Source organism: Ruditapes philippinarum, unplaced genomic scaffold, assembly GCF_026571515.1.
Source record: "Ruditapes philippinarum isolate M1 unplaced genomic scaffold, ASM2657151v2 ctg3525_1_1_1_1, whole genome shotgun sequence".
NCBI classification, from domain to species: Eukaryota; Metazoa; Mollusca; class Bivalvia; order Venerida; family Veneridae; genus Ruditapes; species Ruditapes philippinarum.
This window is the reverse complement of record NW_026860043.1, coordinates 87,322-106,720: the sequence shown is the minus strand read 5'-3', so window position 1 is coordinate 106,720 and position 19,399 is coordinate 87,322. Positions and strand designations below refer to the sequence as shown.

At 33.0% G+C, this 19,399-nt stretch overlaps 1 protein-coding gene across 2 annotated transcripts; it reads left to right on the top strand.

Moving 5' to 3' along the window:
- Window positions 1–18: 18 nt before the first annotated feature.
- Window positions 19–17,012, top strand: LOC132758690 (sodium/glucose cotransporter 4-like). Of its 2 annotated transcripts, none has more exons than XM_060750379.1 (10): window positions 19–219; window positions 696–831; window positions 3,799–3,906; window positions 4,378–4,528; window positions 5,306–5,471; window positions 6,366–6,584; window positions 7,529–7,688; window positions 10,865–10,990; window positions 11,572–11,648; window positions 15,593–17,012. In XM_060750379.1, exons 1-10 carry the CDS (start codon window positions 43–45, stop codon window positions 15,707–15,709), a joined length of 1,437 nt encoding a protein of 478 aa, XP_060606362.1. In that variant the 5' UTR covers window positions 19–42; the 3' UTR covers window positions 15,710–17,012. The 2 variants fall into 2 exon arrangements, with proteins under 2 accessions (XP_060606362.1, XP_060606363.1); XM_060750380.1 differs by lacking the exon at window positions 15,593–17,012 and adding an exon at window positions 14,196–14,264.
- Window positions 17,013–19,399: the final 2,387 nt, after the last annotated feature.

Below are 19,399 nucleotides of genomic sequence, written 5' to 3'. Positions count from 1 at the left end.
TATTATTTACACAGCTTTTGTCAAAGTTGGCGGATTTTCTGAATGGTTGAGAAATATCCTCTAGCAGTATCTAATTATTCGCGGGAAACTAACGACACGTGTAGTGCACCACGTGCAGATTACATGCACTTGTTCCGTGACCCAGTTAACGGAGATATTCCATGGCCAGGTTTGGTCGGAATAACAATCAATTCAATATGGTACTGGTGCTCAGATCAGGTAAATGAATCATGTCGTTCTTATTGTGTTTAATTAAAACAAAAACTGAACAGTTAATAGTATATACATATATATAGTCTGGTCTCCATCCACAACAGTCTGGTCTCCCTGCACTCGCTGACCTCCCTGGCGGTCTGTGCAGTCAAACATGAATTATAAAAAGACTGGAACAAAACTGAAATGTTTGAAAAACCTAGTCATTTTACATAATATGACAAAAGCAGGAGTGTGAATATTAAAATAAATTTTTGTAAAATATTTTTAAGTATAATATTTTATAATACCTAATTGTGACATAAGACATTAAGAGGCGTGACATTCCATTTGTGCTCTTCGTGTAGTCTTAAATATACTTCTAAACAAAATAAAAATAGATTGCGTTAATATTTCATTTATTGTTATTATTTTTCATATATTATATAACAATAGTGCTTGAATGAACAACTAATGTTTTGATATTACATCAACTATTGCAGGTGATTGTACAGCGAGCTCTTGCCGGTAAAACTTATGACCATGCCAAAGCCGGTACAATCCTGTGTTCATACATCAAAATTTTACCACTCTTCATGCTCGTGTTTCCTGGAATGATTGCCCGCATTCTTTTCCCTGGTACCATTTTAATACCTTTCATATTGCATTCTTGTGTGCGTGCGTGCGCGTGTTTGTCTTAAAACTTTAACCTCGACCATTCCGTCTACGGCGATGAGCTCTACCTGCCAGACCCACTTAAAGGTCATAGTGTCAAAGATCAAGGTCACCACATGGCCAAAGTCACTAGAGAAATGGCTTCATTTGAACGTAGCACTTGTTTTCTAACTGACATCATACTGTTCTGTTTTTATTTATATGTCACATTTTAACTACGGTAAATTAAATGACAGACATGTATTGTCTACACAAGTACTGAATGTATACATACATAATTTTACATCATCAGTTTTTGATATGTTCTCATTAGTGTTTTAAAGCTTTAAACGCCTTAATTAAATATGAAATGAAAGATTGTGTCTACGTTCTGTTGTACTGTACTGGACTGTACTGAACTGTACTGTACTGTGCTGTGCTGTGCTGTACTGTACTGTACTGTACTGTACTGTACTGTTCTGTACTGTACTGTACTGTACTGTACTGAACTGTACTGTACTGTACTGTACTGTACTGTTCTGTTCTGTTCTGTTCTGTACTGTACTGTACTATACTGTGTACTATACTGTACTGTTGAGAAACGAGTATTTTCGCAGAACTTTATAACTTATGATTATTATACGAATTCTACCGGTTTTTTATTTAAGACGAACTTTTCTTGCATATCAGACTGGCGTTTCCGTGAGTTCTACCCATGCCGGAACTTTCATCTGGCATGGGGGTTCCAGATGAGTCGCGTGCTGTACAATGGCACGGCTAGGATGACGTCATTTTATCGTCATGAATTAAGTTGTAATTCATACGCTGTTGTAAGAAAGTAGTTTCGGTTGTTATGATATAAATTTTCATTGAAAATAAAGATAAAGAATTTAAAATATAATGGAATATGGTAGAATATGCAAGAAAAAACATCTGACATATGTTTGCAGTTCGGATCGGAATATCCGTCCCTCGTTAACCCGCCCATGGGCGGTAACTCGGCAAGCCTCGTTACCGCCCAATGGGTAACCTCGGGACGGATATTCCGATCCGAACCGCAAAATATAACAGATATTATTAGTATATCTGCCCTTGTTTCGTCTGTTAAAAAATTATAGTCTTGGAAAAAAGTTCTACGTTCTAAATACCTCCATCAGCAGAACGGACAACATTAGGCATTATATTTCTTATCACTGGTTACAATCTGGTCAAAACGTTGGCTAAGTTAAGTTTTTATGCTCCCCGAAAAAAATTCGGGGGAGCATATAGTCGCCGCCTTGTCCGTCCGTCCGTCCGGCCGGCTTTCCGACGGTCCGTCCCCTTTTCTTGTCCGGGACATAACTTTGAAACAACAAGAGGTATCAACATGAAACTTTGTAGGTAGATAGATCTCATTGAGTAGGTGTGCAGTGCACAAGAACCGTAACTCTGCCTTGCCTATTTTTTGAATTATTCCCCTTTGTTTATATGTACACTTTGAACTTTGTCCAGGACATAACTCTAAAAGTATAAGAGGTTTCAACATGAAACTTTGTAGGTAGATAGATCTTATTGAGTAGGTGTGCAGTGCACAAGAACCGTAACTCTGCCTTGCCTAATTTTTTAATTATCCCCCTTTGTTTATTTTACACTTTGAACTTTGTCCGGGACATAACTCTAAAAGTATAAGAGGTATCAACATGAAACTTTGTAGGTAGATAGATCTCATTGAGTAGGTGTGCAGTGCACAATAACCGTAACTCTGCCTTGCCTAAATTTTTAATTATCCCCCTTTGTTTATTTTACACTTTGAACTTTGTCCGGGACATAACTCTAAAAGTATAAGAGGTATCAACATGAAACTTTGTAGGTAGATAGATCTCATTGAGTAGGTGTGCAGTGAACAAGAACCGTAACTCTGCCTTGCCTAAGTTTTGAATTATACCCCTTTGTTTATTTTACACTTTGAACTTTGTCTGGGACATAACTCTAAAATCATAAGTGGTATCAACATGAAATTTTGTAGGTAGAAAGATCTCATTGAGTAGGTGTGCAGTGCACAAGAACCGTAACTCTGTCTTGCCTCATTTTTGAATTATTCCCCTTTGTTTATTTTGACACTTTGAACTTTGTCCAGGACATAACTGTAAAACTATAAGAGGTATCAACATGAAACTTTGTAGGTAGATAGATCTCATTGAGTAGGTGGGCAGTGCATAAGAACTATAACTCTGCCTTGCCTAATTTTTTAATTATCCCCCTTTGTTTATTTTCACACTTTGACTTTTGTCCAGGACATAACTCTAAAAGTATAAGAGGTATCAACATGAAACTTTGTAGGTGGATAGATCTCATTAAGTAGGTTTGCAGTGCACAAGAACTGTAACACTGTCTTGCCTACTTTTGGAGTTATTGCCCTTTGTTTATTTTGACACTTTGAACTTTGTCCGGGACATTAATCTAAAATTATAAGAGATATCTGAACATGAAACTTTGTAGATAGATAGGTCTCATTGGATGGAAGTGCAGTGCTTAAGAATCATTACTCTGCCTTGCCTTATTTTGAAGTAATTGCCCGGGACATATCTTTAAAACTATTAGAGATATCAACATGAAACTTTGTAGGTAGCTAGATATAATTGGATAGAACTGCAATGCTTAAAGAACCTAAACAAAGCCTGGTCTAATTTTGGAGTTATTGCCCTTTGTTCATTTTTACACTTTGAATTTTACCAGGGACATAACTCTGATATCATCAGGAAACTTTATACATAGATAGATCTCATTGAATAGAAGTGCAGTGCAAAAAAAACATAACTCCGCCTTGCCTAATTTTGGAGTTTTTGCCCTTTGTTCATTTTTTTTATACTTTCCTGTGTCCAGAACCTTCTCGGGAAGCATCACCCGGTTCAACCGGTTCTTGTTTTAACCCTGCGGTGTCCTTTTCAAAAAAATATAAATTAAAATTTTCAGAAACTGTTGGATGTGCTGACCCAGATATATGTATGGAAGTATGTGGATCACCTTCAGGATGTTCTAACGTTGCCTATCCTCAACTTGTCATCAACTTAATGCCTCCAGGTTAGTTCTTATTTACCAGCCGTCATGACCGAATAGCTAATGTTGATAACGTTTCATTGAATCAATAACTTATCATACTTGTAAATTCAAACACACATTTCTGTCAGATTGGAAGATAGTAACTCAGCATACGGAACATCAGCAATTCTAGGTGCTTGTATCTGAACGTATGTACTAGAGATTCTCCCCCATTGGTTAAGATAATTCCATGCAAAAGTGCAGTGAAGAAAATTCTGCAAAATTGTTTTAAGTATTGATGCTCAACATTGACACTTGTTTACTCTCTAATTCACAATTTCAGTAGTTTGTCTACTTGTTTTGACAATAATTTCACAAATTTCTAACATAAATGTATAAATAATTAGGAGAATGTAGCATTTACATATGTAAAGCAATAAACACTCCCCATGATTTTATTTTTTTACAAAAATTAATGTAGTAGGTAAACTAATACGGTTGTTGTTGTTGAAGGAGCCCGAGGAATGATGTTAGCGGTAATGTTGTCTGCTCTGATGTCATCATTGACGTCAATATTCAACAGCAGCAGTACAATATTTGCCATGGATATATGGACACATATACGATGTAAGGCTAGTGAACTAGAACTTATGATAGTTGGAAGGTGAGTCTTAATGTGAAAATAAAAATATCCTAACTGTATATTGTCCATTATTAATTTACATAGTTATACTAAATATTGAAGCAATAAATTGTTGTTTCTTAAGAAAGCATTAAAATATTTTAAGACTGCATTTATATTTTTATTAAAAAAAACACAAGCTTTGGAAAGCCATTTAACAGTTATCCTAGCAAAGTAGGCTGTTTAAGGTTTCTGATCTTGAAGCGTTTGCTCCTCACAGCAAGGGACATTGCATTATTAAATGTAAGGAAGCTATCCGGCTATCTTATGGAGGGTCCTTTGTTCAACTCTGGTGCCCGCTCTAGCCTTTTATAATATATTTGACGCCACAAAAACTAATATGAACTTAATATTGTTGGTACTTCCTGAACAAAAAAACAACAGAAAATAAACAAAAAAATCGCACACAAAACAACTTGAAAAGCCTTTGTATAATAGCAAGGAATAGCCGACAGATAAGAACTGAGAATGTATAAAATATTCGTTCTAGCTTTAAAAGAACTCCACTAAGATATTATTACCTAAAATAGAAAAGCATTCACTCAAAAAGAGCTGATAATCTATTAATCGATTTTCTATTCGTTTCGGACTATACATTTGTAGTTTTATTTATCTTTTTATATCTTTCCGTTTAAAGTGCTACTGTTAATCTATGTAAGGTTTTCAAATATTTATGTTTTAAGCCTTTTGGCCCGTAACGGAGCTTCTTAAAACCACAGTAACGCTGACGTTCCAGTATCATTTGTTTTAAATTTTCAGAGTTTTTGTAGTTGTGTTGGTAGTTATCAGTATTGTCTGGATCCCGGTATTACGTCATGCCAGTGCACAACTGTACGTTTATATACAAGAAGTCTCTAGTTTTTTACAGCCCCCTATATGCTGTATATTTCTACTGGCCATTTTCTGGCCGAGACTTAACGAGAAGGTAACAGTGATATTATACATTTATTGTATCTTTTCAATTTTCATTTACAGACCGCACATACAGCTGGCTATAGTTAAATTGGAAAAAAATAAAGGTTAATCCATTCATATACTAAAACATACATTAATTTTATCATTTATTAATTTAATGATTGAAAGAACGTTTCAAATGGTATTTTATGTGGAGCGAATTGTCATTAATTTGAGATGGATTACCACTAAAAATGGGCGAATCGTCAGTTAAACTAGTTAGTTAAAAAAGTTAGACATAACGTACTAGGTTTGCTCCAGAATTTTTAATGTAGGAGGAAATGATGATGTCTTTAACAATGTTATTATACCCAAGATGATGGAAATGCCTCATTAGCAGATTGATTTGTACAGGTTTTGTGTATGTTTTGGTTCGAATCTTTTCTGATACATTCATTTTTTGAGGGTGAATCAGCTATCCCTCAAGCCTAAGAAATATGATTGGTTCTACCCAGGTGCGCGAGTCGTGGGAAGTGATCTTTTGAACACTTATAGAGACGGTAATATCAATGGCAATTAACAATTGAGCTAAATAATTTGATACCCTGTACAATTATTTGAAAATACCTATTAAAATATATGCAAAGAGCAATAATGCGGCATAATTCTGTACATACATATTTTGAAGTTTCTGATTTCGTGCTTCAAACAGATTCAGTTGTGGATGATAATGGATGCTAAGCTACAACCTTTGATGGAAACTCGAAATAGAATGTTTGAAAATGATTTGTTGCAAAATTATGATTATACGTTAACATATCCAAATTCAGTAACACTAAAAATATTGCGTTACCTGTAAATGGCTACCGGGCTATTAACCGTGTATTAAAGACCACGTGACTGTCAACAGTTGTTATGTTTTTAGGGAGCATTCTTCGGTCTTGTGACAGGGATGCTTGTGGGAATAGCACGGTTTATAGGAGAGTATGCTTACGGTAAAGTTTCATGTGGTGAAGACCCTACAAGTGTTCCAGCAATCATCAGAAACTTTCATTACCTATATTTCTCCGTCTTCTTGTTTGTCTTGACTGGAATAGTGGCTGCTCTCATCTCTTTGTGTACCAAACCTATAGACGAGCGCTGTGTAAGTTAATTTACATTTATTACCATTTTCATCTCTCTTTTAATATATTATTAAACAAGTGCTACGGGACATTGTAAGTTGCCCAAAAGTCAGTGTTGAAATATTTTTGGCCCTTTGGTATAATCGATTCCAATTCTTTCAGTGTTAATTTGACTGCACAAAGTTGTTTGTTTTGTTATGTTTTTAACATGGCGGGACTGGTCGTATTTTTGTTAAGTTGGTATATTTTTTGATATAGGTCAATACTAATTACTAATGTGCAAAATTTCACAACACTCGCTTAGATTGTTCAGCCGAAGTTAACATTTTTTGCCACGGTGTATTTTCTTAGAAACTATAGAAACTTTACATTTTAAACTTGATATGCATGTTAACTATCGAAGTATGACATCATTTCACAGGGCAGATAATCCTAAAATCCATTTTTGCAAAGTTATGCCCCCTTTTTACCTATTTATTTCTTCTTAGGTCAATTTCTCAAAATCTGCCAAAGTTAATCACTTCAAACTTTTAGTACTTGTCCAATTTATAAATTGGAATGCATTTCTAAAGGGAAGGTAACGTTATTATTTTTTTTAATAATAATACCCACTTTTTACTTATTTTTGTTTATGTACATTTCTCAAAAAATATCAAAGACATACACCTATTGAACTTGAGTACTTGTTCACTATTTTATTTGAAATGCGTTTTTTAAAGGGGCAGATAAGCCTTAAAGCCATTTTGCTTAATAATTCCCCCTCTCTACGTTTATTTTATTGAACTATCCAGCAGTGGGAAAAGTTGAGCTGCTGTCTATGGACAGGTCTTGATTAATTATACTACTCTTCATGTATGCCAGTTTACAGGAGTATTCAAATACTTCTTTAAAAGAAGCCTTAAAATTTATGTCATTGTGTTATTTTTGTCAAATAAAAATATGCAAGCAAGTTTTCTTTTATTAGCTATATAGGTTAACTTTTTGGAGCCGTCACAGTAAAGAACCTAGGATAAACATAGACACGTGGTTGGCAGACAAACGTATATCTAGCGGAACCGGAAGTGAGACGTCGGTACAGTCACAGGAACAAGAACTGAAAATGCTTAAATCAAATAAAGAAAACGGTTAGTGATCATGAAAACTCGACAAAAATGAGCTCGAGTATTAGTCAAATGGATGAAAAACTAGGTCACATGACACGAAAATAGAAAAAAATAATCTTGTTAACACTCTAGAGTCTACTTTTTTATTCCAAGTTCATATATGGGTCATCTGAGGTCAAAAACAAGGTCAAACAGCCCAAATATGGAAAAACATAGTCAATACTCAAGAGGTAACATTTTTAGCCCAAATATCCTGGAAATTAGTAAGAAAGGTCGTCTCAAGTTAAATATGTGTCATCTGGGGTCAAAAAAAATTGTCACAGAGCTCAATTAGGGAAAACCTATTGTTAACAATCTTGTTGTACAATTTTCAGCCCAAGTATCCTAAGGTTATTTCTATGATTTCTAGCTCAAGATTGTATATTGTCATCTGGGGTCAAAAAGACTTTGTTTTTATAATTTCTAGATCAAAATTGCTTATGGATCATTTGGGGTAAAAAAACCTAAGTCACAGGCACCTTATATCAAACACCTTTGTAAAATATTTTGAGGTTACATTTTCAGTCGAAATATCTTGGAAATTTGTCAGAAAGGTTGTTTAAAAATGTTTAGGTCAAGCTCGAATATTGGTCATCTAGGTTTAAAAAGGTCACTGTGCCCAAAATATGGAAAAAGCACTTGTTTTATAAACAGCTATAAAATTTGGATCATGTGTACATGTGTATAGTTTGAGATACATAATGGAAATTGTGAAATCAGCTGACGTAGATTTTAACCTGGTGACCTACTAATTTTGTTTTGGAAAGTTATGAAATTTGGAAAATCTTGACAAGTTCTTCATAAATGCACCACATGTGTGTTGTATGTTTGGTACACCATATGTTTTCCATATGTAAGATTAACATGTGTAAACAGGACCATATGAAAACATGTGCCAACAGACATATGTTTAACATGTTTTTCATATGAATAAGTTTTCATATGATAAAAAATATGTGAACTTTCATGTGTTTTTCATATGATAAATTTATGATTATATATTCTTCAAGTAGTCTTAATTAGATTCTACATGATTATACATAATTCTTAAAAATATTCTTTGTTCATGCACCTATTTGCAACTTATGGTTATGGGGAGAATAGTCTGCCATTCATTTTTATTCATGATTTTTTCTCCCTTTGTATATGTTAATGTTTATGTGAAATTTTAACAATCAAGAACCCAAAACGAAGTGACCCGTAGGGAATGACCATCATATCAAAAATATGGATTTATCAATTTTGTAAGTTCCAAAAAGCATTATTTATAAAAAATATAACAATAACGAATTTTACAGTTCATGTAAATAAAGGGAGGATAAAAAAAAGTTTATTTTTTCAAATTTTCCATTAAGAAATGAATGCATATATTTTAGTGATTACATATAACATGTTCAAATATTTGCAGTACATATTTTACATATTCTTCGATGTTTGAAAATTGCTTTATATGCATAATTATATACATATATATTATTTCACTTAACTATACTGTTTAACACTTGAAATCCTTTCTTCGGTCATTCGCACTGTACCTCTGCTCTGGCATGTACAGAAGTTTCAGTTCCTTGTGAAAGTGAAGGCAACTAGTACTGGTAAACTGCTTGACAGCCTGCCCAGAAATAATGCGGTGGTTGAACTGTGCTCTGGTGAATTTAATGTGGCTTACTGTCGTGATCCGGAGTGTCAAACTACCAACACACAGTGATTAACACTGGAATTATCAAACTCTTGAACACAAGTTACTATATGTAACCAAAAACATGATTCTATTTTCAATAGAAAAGAATCAATATGTGAAAAACATAAGTCTATACCATAAATGTAACATACAGTTCCTTTTCTTGGAGAAACACTGTTTCCTACCATATGAAAAACATATGTTATGCATGTGTATCCATATGAAAAACATGTGTTTGCACCATATGTAAAACAGATGGGGTACTTTTCTTGGAGACACATGATTTCTAGGTCAAGTTTTAATATGGGTCACCTGGGGTCAAAAACTAGGTCACACTGCTCAAATACGGAAAATCTTTGTTAACACTCTTGTGGTCACATTTTTGACTCACCTGTCAAGAAACTTGGTCAGAATGCTTGCCTAGGTTATTGTTCGAATGAGTTCGATGGGTCAAGTGAGCGATCTAGGGCCATCTAGCTTGAACCCCCCTTGTTGTATGTATACAGCTATAGTTTTGAAATTTGAAACAAATACGCAGTACATGTATTAGATGCTGAACTGAAGTTTGATATCAGATGATTATTACCTTGTGTCTGATTTTATGCTCCACGAAGGGAGAGCATATAGTCGCCGTCATGTCCGCTCTTCCCTCCGTCACAATCTTGATCGGGGAATAACTTGGAAAAGTATTGAAGAAATTTGATTGAAACTTTACACATTGATAGAGACCATTGATAGGAAGTTCACTGTTAATGAATCATACTCTACCTTGCTTAGTTTATTTAATTATCTTCCATAAGTAATAAATGCTTGTCCGGGGTATCATTGATATCTCATTTAAACTACATACAGAGACTAGAAATAGAAAGGGCAGTGTCAAAGAACCATGTAACTCTACACTGCTTAGTTTTAGAATGATCTCCCTTTACAATATTTAATAATGCTTGTCCAGAAAATGATATTTTTCTGCCTATATAATACTTAATAATGTTTGTCTGTAGAATAACTTGAAAAGTATTATAGGAGGCATTTGATTAAAACTTCACACAATGATAAATACCAAGGGAAGTGTGCTGTTAAATGCATAATTTTACTGCACTTAAGATTTTTATTGTTTCAGTTTATGATACTTAAAAATGTTAAATAATGTTTGTCCGGAGAATCAATGTTGTGTATGAGTGTCAAAGAACCAGAACTCTACATAATTTAGTTTTAGAATTATCTCCCTTCATAATATTTAATAATGCTTGTCCAAAGTATTGAAGATTTTTACTAAAACCACACATAGTTATGGAGATTAGTAAACGAAAATGTAGCGTACAAAAGCCATAATTTTGCGTGACAGTGGGATCAGCGTCTGAAAAACTATCATTAGAACTCTACATCGTATAACTTTAGACTTGACTAAAGATAAAAAGAATCTTGCTGCAATCAGCTACTGACAACTGATATTGAATATAAACTTTTACAATTTCAGGATCTGTGATAGCAGACGATACGACAGACACTCTCATAAAAGAAGAAAAAGAAACGGGATTAAATAAAGTTAATTTTGATCATACTAAAGACCCCGAGGTGCTTGAAGTTGTATTTACTAAGAAAGGTAAAACATGATTATTGTTAGCCCAAATACTTACCTTTAACGCTAGTAAATGTATCCAAGAAAAAAGTACCACTTTAAATGGAATATAATCATGTCAAGTTTTGAAACTTTTCATGGGCTTATCAATTAAATCAAAATTAATATAATATTGATAAATAAATAATGCCAGTATATATATATATAACACATAGGTTTGAGGTCTGTATAGATGATGGCAATCTGTTGTTAACTAACATTTGTGTTATTTTATTACCCTGGTCAAATTCTGCAATGATCTAATATCCTCATCTAGATCTAACAATATTAAACCAGCTCAACTCTCATTACCTTGCGCTGTTGAACTTGAAAGTTTAATTATTATTTGAGCATATGCTAGTTTCTGCCGGTCAAATATCACAAATAAACTCACTGATACAGTTTACGAGTTGTACATCAACTTTATACATTCCATCTTGACCATGCGAAACATGAAAATAAAGTTTTAAAAGGTCTGTCTCCACACGTCACGGTATTTGACTTTTAATTGTAGCAGTTAACTTGATGGTGAATTAATTTTATATCATGAAAGTTGTATTATACAGGACAAGTTACATGGTACCGACGTGTAGGTAACTGGATTTGTGGATTAGAAAACATGGAGCAAACCATTCATAAACAGGTATAACATACATTATATGTTCCATGACAAAAATACTTATTTTAAACAGTACATTTAGAGTTTGTAAATTCTGCCATTTAGCTTAAAATTCTGGTTTCCGACTCTGTATTTGTTCCTCGAGCTGGTTACCTGCCTTGTTATGGCTACAGTAAGGAAAGTGAAAAAATAAATTTGTTGATTACTAGCTAGTTTATATTTAAAAATGCCATACAGTGCCGTATAACAGCAACACAGTATGAACTTACTCTGACAGTTTTACTGTTTTTCCCAAACATTTGCATAATTTACCATTACTATATGTTCAGGTTTGTCTGTCTGTCATGTTCATATATTCAACATATTCGGCTTTAAATTACATGTACACGATTGTTAAATTACCATATAAAGAAATTTTGGTGAGCAAAATCTTACAATTGTTAAAGCCTTATAACAAGAAAGGTTTTAACATTAAAGCATTTTGTTCGGTCACTGTTCGAATGTTTTTTTATGCCTCCGCCATGTAATGGCCGGGGCATATAGTGTTACCCTGTTCCGTCATTCCGTCCTTCCGTCATTCCGTCCTTCCGTCATTCTGTCATTCCGTCATCATCAGTTTCCGTTCATTATCTTAGTAATGGTTGCACACATTCAACTCAAATTTGACATAATGATATGTCATGAGAAAATACAGGTCAAGTTCAAATTAGGTCATGGTTCGATGATTTTTGGCAGAGTAATGCCCCTTTTACTTTGAAAATAACATGAAATTTTCAGTTTCCGTTCATTATCTTAGTAACGGTTGCACACATTCAACTCAAATTTGACATATGGATATGTCATGAGAAAATACAGGTCAAGTTCAAATTTGGTCATGGTTCGATGATTTTTTGCAGAGTTATGCCTCTTTTACTTAAAAAATAATATGAAATTTTCAGTTTCCGTTCATTATCTTAGTAACGGTTGCACACATTCAACTCAAATTTGACATATGGATATGTCATGAGAAAATACATGTCAAGTTTGAATTTGATCATGGTTCGATGATTTTGGCAGAGTTATGCCCCTTTTACTTTGAAAATAACATGAAATTTCCAGTTTCCGTTCATTATCTTAGTAACAGTTGCACACATTCAACTCAAATTTGACATATGAATATGTCATGAGAAAATACAGGTCAAGTTCGAATTTGGTCATTGTTCGATAATTTTTGGCAGAGTTATGCCCCTTTTACTTTGAAAATAACATGAAATTTTCAGTTTCCGTTCATTATCTTAGTAACGGTTGCACACATTCAACTCAAATTTGACATATGGATATGTCATGAGAAAATACAGGTCAAGTTCGAATTTGGTCATGGTTCGATGATTTTTGGCAGAGTTATGCCCCTTTTACTTTGAAAATAACATGACATTTTCAGTTTCCGTTCATTATCTCCCCAACGGTACAACACATTCAACTCAAACTTGACATCTGGATATGTCATGAGAAGATACAGGTCAAGTTCGAATTTGGTCATGGTTTGATGATTTTTGGCAGAGTTATGCCCCTTTCACTTTGAAAATGATATGAAATCTTCAGTTTCCGTTCATTATCTCCCCAACGGTACAACATATTCAACTCAAACTTGACATATGGATACGTCAAAGGAATGCGCAGGTCAAGTTCAAATTTGGTCATGGTTCAATGATTTTTGGCAGAGTTATGCCCCTTTCACTTTAAAAATAATATGAAATTTTCAGTTTCTGTTTATTATCTCCACAATGGTACAACACATTCAACTCAAATTTGACATATGGATATGTTTTTGGAATGCCCAGGCTAAGTTCGAATTTGGTCATGGTTCAATGATTTTTGGCTGAGTAATGCCCCTTTCACTTTGAAAATAATATGAAATTTAAAGTTACTGTTCATTATCTACCCAACAGTGTTACATATTCAACTCAAATTTGACATATGGATATGTCAAAGGAATGGGCAGGTCAAGTTGGAATTTTGTCATGGTTCGATGATTTTTTGGCAGAGTTATGTCCCTTTCACTTTGAAAATAATATAGATACATCTTAGGAATAAGCAGTTTAAGTTTGAATTTGGTCGTGGTTCAATGATTTTGGACAAACTTATCTTTCTTGAATGTTGGAAAAATTTTGAACTTTCAGTTTCAGCACTCGTACTTTTGTTGAAATGTATGAAGCCATTATTTTGGCTACCAATATGAAATATGCTATTTTCAAAAGGTTAAGACTTAATAATTTCAGTGCCTTCAACATTGTATGAAAATGGTTTGTGTTAACATTGAAAAGTTTTAAGGGCTTTGAACTTAAAATGAAAAAAATAATTTGTGCAAACAAATTTGGAACTAAATATTATAACATCTGAAATTTTGGCTGCATGCGGGGGCATCCGTGGCATGATGACACATTTCTAGTTTGTTGTTGTTTTTTTTTGTTAACAAATAATTAAAATCACGATTTTATGCAAAATATTAAGAAAAGGAAGACAAAAATAAAACAAAACATTACAGCATTAAATAACAATTATGAATAACAATTACCTATATATTTCCTTCAGGTAGAGCGTGGTGATATGTTGAATAACAATTACCTATATATTTCCTTCAGGTAGAGCGTGGTGATATGTTGAATAACAATTACCTATATATTTCCTTCAGGTAGAGGGTGGTGATATGTTGAATAACAAATACCTATATATTTCCTTCAGGTAGAGCGTGGTATGTTGAATAACAAATACCTATATATTTCCTTCAGGTAGAGCGTGGTGATATGTTAAATAACAATTACGTATATTTTATCTTCAGGTAGAGCGTGGTGATATGTTAAATAACAATTACGTATATTTTATCTTCAGGTAGAGCGTGGTGATATGTTAAATAACAATTACGTATATTTATCTTCAGGAAGAGCGTGGTGATATGTTAAATAACAATTACGTATATTTTATCTTCAGGTAGAGCGTGGTGATATGTTAAATAACAATTACGTATATTTTATCTTCAGGTAGAGCGTGGTGATATGTTAAATAACAATTACGTATATTTTATCTTCAGGTAGAGCGTGGTGATATGTTAAATAACAATTACGTATATTTTATCTTCAGGTAGAGCGTGATGATATGTTAAATAACAATTACGTATATTTTATCTTCAGGTAGAGCGTGGTGATATGTTAAATAACAATTACGTATATTTTATCTTCAGGTAGAGCGTGGTGATATGTTAAATAACAATTACGTATATTTTATCTTCAGGTAGAGCGTGGTGATATGTTAAATAACAATTACGTATATTTTATCTTCAGGTAGAGCGTGGTGATATGTTAAATAACAATTACGTATATTTTATCTTCAGGTAGAGCGTGGTGATATGTTAAATAACAATTACGTATATTTTATCTTCAGGTAGAGCGTGGTGATATGTTAAATAACAATTACGTATATTTTATCTTCAGGTAGAGCGTGGTGATATGTTAAATAACAATTACGTATATTTTTCCTTCAGGTAGAGCGTGGTGATATGTTAAATAACAATTACGTATATTTTATCTTCAGGTAGAGCGTGATGATATGTTAAATAACAATTACGTATATTTTATCTTCAGGTAGAGCGTGATGATATGTTAAATAACAATTACGTATATTTTTATCTTCAGGTAGAGCGTGGTGATATGTTAAATAACAATTACGTATATTTTATCTTCAGGTAGAGCGTGGTGATATGTTAAATAACAATTACGTATATTTTATCTTCAGGTAGAGCGTGGTGATATGTTAAATAACAATTACGTATATTTTATCTTCAGGTAGAGCGTGATGATATGTTAAATAACAATTACGTATATTTTATCTTCAGGTAGAGCGTGGTGATATGTTAAATAACAATTACGTATATTTTATCTTCAGGTAGAGCGTGATGATATGTTAAATAACAATTACGTATATTTTATCTTCAGGTAGAGCGTGATGATATGTTAAACGTGACTGAGAAGAGAATATGGAAGATTGTATCTAACATTAGTGCTGTTATAAGTATGATTCTGATGCTGTTTCTAGCTATATATTTCGCTTAAAGAGACTTACTACAACTGAAGCTATAAGGACCATAACATGCATGAAGAATTCGCTTTTTACTCTGTAGTTGTATGATTAAAACTGATACATGTAAGAACTTAAATACCAGCAAGAAATAAAAAATTAAAGCAGTGAAGACCCACTGAATAAAGGAGAAAGTAAAAAAATATTTTCGGTTCGGTACCTTGCCGTTTTAGTGAATAGACGTTGTTATGTGTTTAAAGTGTTTGGAGTGTTTAACTTCAGAAAAATCATTTATATCTCTATGATTGATTTTAATATTTGAAAAATGTTGAAGAGTGAAGTGTCCTTTCAACGATGTAACTGAAGATATGATGACAAATATGGTTTCGAAATGGTTTTAAATATGCATATAACACTTTATCTTGATCTTTCCCTTGATTGATATAATTGTGATTTCCTGATTTTATCCAATATTTTAGAATGAAAGCATGTGCTTCTTTTTTATAGGCCTTTACTAACATGCATTAAATGTTTACATTTCGCAAGCAATAGCCATAGTGCTTGAATTGTTTCATTCTAAAACAGGCGTGGAAAATTCGTTTTCTACTAGGAGGTGTCGTATGTGTCCTCATGTGGCACCTTAAAGTGAATTGCTGTATGATGAATGGTCTGTTATACAATAATAATTATGTTGATAATATAGACGTGTAGCCACGTGTGACAATAACATAGATGTTCAGTCACGTGTGACATTAACATAGACGTGTAGTCACGTGTGACAATGACATAGATGTTCAGTCACGTGTGACAATAACATAGCTGTTCAGTCACGTGTGACAATATCATAGATGTTCAGTCACGTGTGACAATAACATGGATGTTCAGTCACGTGTGACAATAACATAGCTGTTCAGTCACGTGTGACAATAACATAGCTGTTCAGTCACGTGTGACAATAACATAGATGTTCAGTCACGTGTGACAATAACATGGACGTTCAGTCACGTGTGACAATAACATAGCTGTTCAGTCACGTGTGACAGTAACATAGATGTTCAGTCACGTGTGACAATAACATAGATGTTCAGTCACGGATGATTGTGTGAGATAAACGACCGGTATTGCATATCTGTATATAGCAGATAATAAATAACTTGTTCCAGAGGAAAATATTATAATTCATCTTATAAATGTTCATAATAAATAACTTAGAACTTTCTTAATTTTTTCCAAGAAATATTTCATAAGAATATCTAAATGATGCTATTTTTTTTGTTTTATCAATAATTGAACTAATTCTGAGAAATGTTCATGCTCATTGTTGACCAATTCATTAAAGGTCATAAATGTACTTTATAAGATATCATATTTTTACATAAAACAGTGTTTTGTGAAGAGGCTGAAGCTCGTTATCTTCTGGTAACATAAGGCATGACATAATATTATTTGTATTGGTAGTGAATTTTTTTATTACATATTCACTCCATTTTAATGATGTTATTATAGACGGTGCATGTACAATATAAATTGTTGTAGTATCTATAATAGTTTCATTGTTGTTGAAACATGTTGATGATAAGTTACAATGATGGATAAATATTTATATACATATATTTATTTATATAGTGTTTACAATGTATAACTGTGTAATGTTCAAAACAAAACCAAGATAGTCAAATTGTATCATTACATATAGAATAATTAAGTCTCATAGCTGTAAACTAGTCAGTATTTATACCACTGCAGCTTTGTCATGTACAAGTGTTCGATGATATATCATCTGTTTGTCACGTACAAGTGTTCGTTGATATATCATCTGTATGTCATGTACAAGTGTTCGTTGAGTTGATATATCATCTGTTTGTCACGTACAAGTGTTCGTTGATATATCATCTGTTTGTCACGTACAAGTGTTCGTTGATATATCATCTGTATGTCATGTACAAGTGTTCGTTGATATATCATCTGTTTGTCACGTACAAGTCTTCGTTGATATATCCTCTGTTTGTCACGTACAAGTGTTCATTGATATAGCATCTGTTTGTCACGTACAAGTCTTCGTTGATATATCCTCTGTATGTCATGTACAAGTGTTCGATCATATATCCTCTGTTTGTCACGTACAAGTCTTCGTTGATATATCATCTGTATGGCATGTACAATAGTTTGTTGATATACATCTGTATGCCACGTACACGTCTTCGTTGATATATCCTCTGTATGGCATGTACAAGTTTTCGTTGAGATATCATCTGTATGTCATGTGCAAGAGTTCGATCATATATCTTCTGTATGTCACGTACAAGTCTTCGTTGATATATCATCTGTATGTCATGTACAAGTGTTCGATGATAAATCATCTGTATGTCACGTACAAGTCTTCGTTGATATATCATCTGTATGTCACATACAAGTGTTTGTTGATATATCATCTGTATGTCATGTACAAGTGTTCGTTGATATATCATCTGCATGTCACGTAATAGTCTTCGTTGATATATCATCTGTATGTCATGTACAAGTGTTTTTTGATATATCATCTGTATGTCACGTACAAGTGCTCGTTAATATATCATCTGTATGTCATCTACAAACGTTCGTTGATATATCATATGTGTGTCATCTACAAGTCTTCGTTAATTGATATATCCTCTGTATGTCATGTACAAGAGTTCGTTCATATATCATCTGTGTCATGTACAAGTGTTAGATGATATATCATCTGTATGTCATGTACAAGGGTTTATTGATATATTATCTGTATGTCATGCACTACTGTTTGTTGATATATCATCTGTATGTCATGTACAAGGGTTTATTGATATATTATCTGTATGTCATGCACTACTGTTTGTTGATATATCATCTGTATGTCATGTACAAGGGTTTATTGATATATTATCTGTATGTCATGCACTACTGTTTGTTGATATATCATCTGTATGTCATGTACAAGGGTTTATTGATATATTATCTGTATGTCATGCACTACTCTTTGTTGATATATCATATGTATGTCATGAACAAGTGTTCATTGATATATCATCTGTATGTCATGTACAAGGGTTCATTGATATATCATCTACAAGTCTTCGTTGATATATCATTTGTATATCATCTACAAGTCTTCGTTGATATATCATTTGTATATCATCTACAAGTCTTCGTTGATATATCATCTGTATGTCATGTACAAGTGTTCATTGATATATCATCTGTATGTCATGTACAAGTGTTCATTGATATATCATCTGTATGTCATGTACAAGTGTTTGTTGATATATCATTTGTATGCCATTGTATAACGTTCTTGAAGAAGAAAAAAACTGGCGGCGATGCTTTGTTGTAAAATAGTTGGCATTTACAAAATATTGTGTCGTATTGTCCCATTGATAAATTTCATTCTTTAATAAAACATTAAAATATAAATACTGCTCAATAACTTGTCATTATTTGTTTTAAAGAATTGTTGCATTTTTTTAATTGATTTTATAAAGAGGTACATAACAATTAGCTAGTATTAGATTTTATCATGTTCAGAGTATTAAAATGTTATTATTTTCTAGAAGTTTATCTTTAACATACGGGTATATCTGTCTGCAAATATTAACTGTCACAAAATGTGTCTTAATAGTTTGCTAGTCATTTATAATGCTTTAATAAATGTTATATATGAATATACAATCAATTCTCGGTAAAAATAAGTTGAACATTTCTTATCTGTT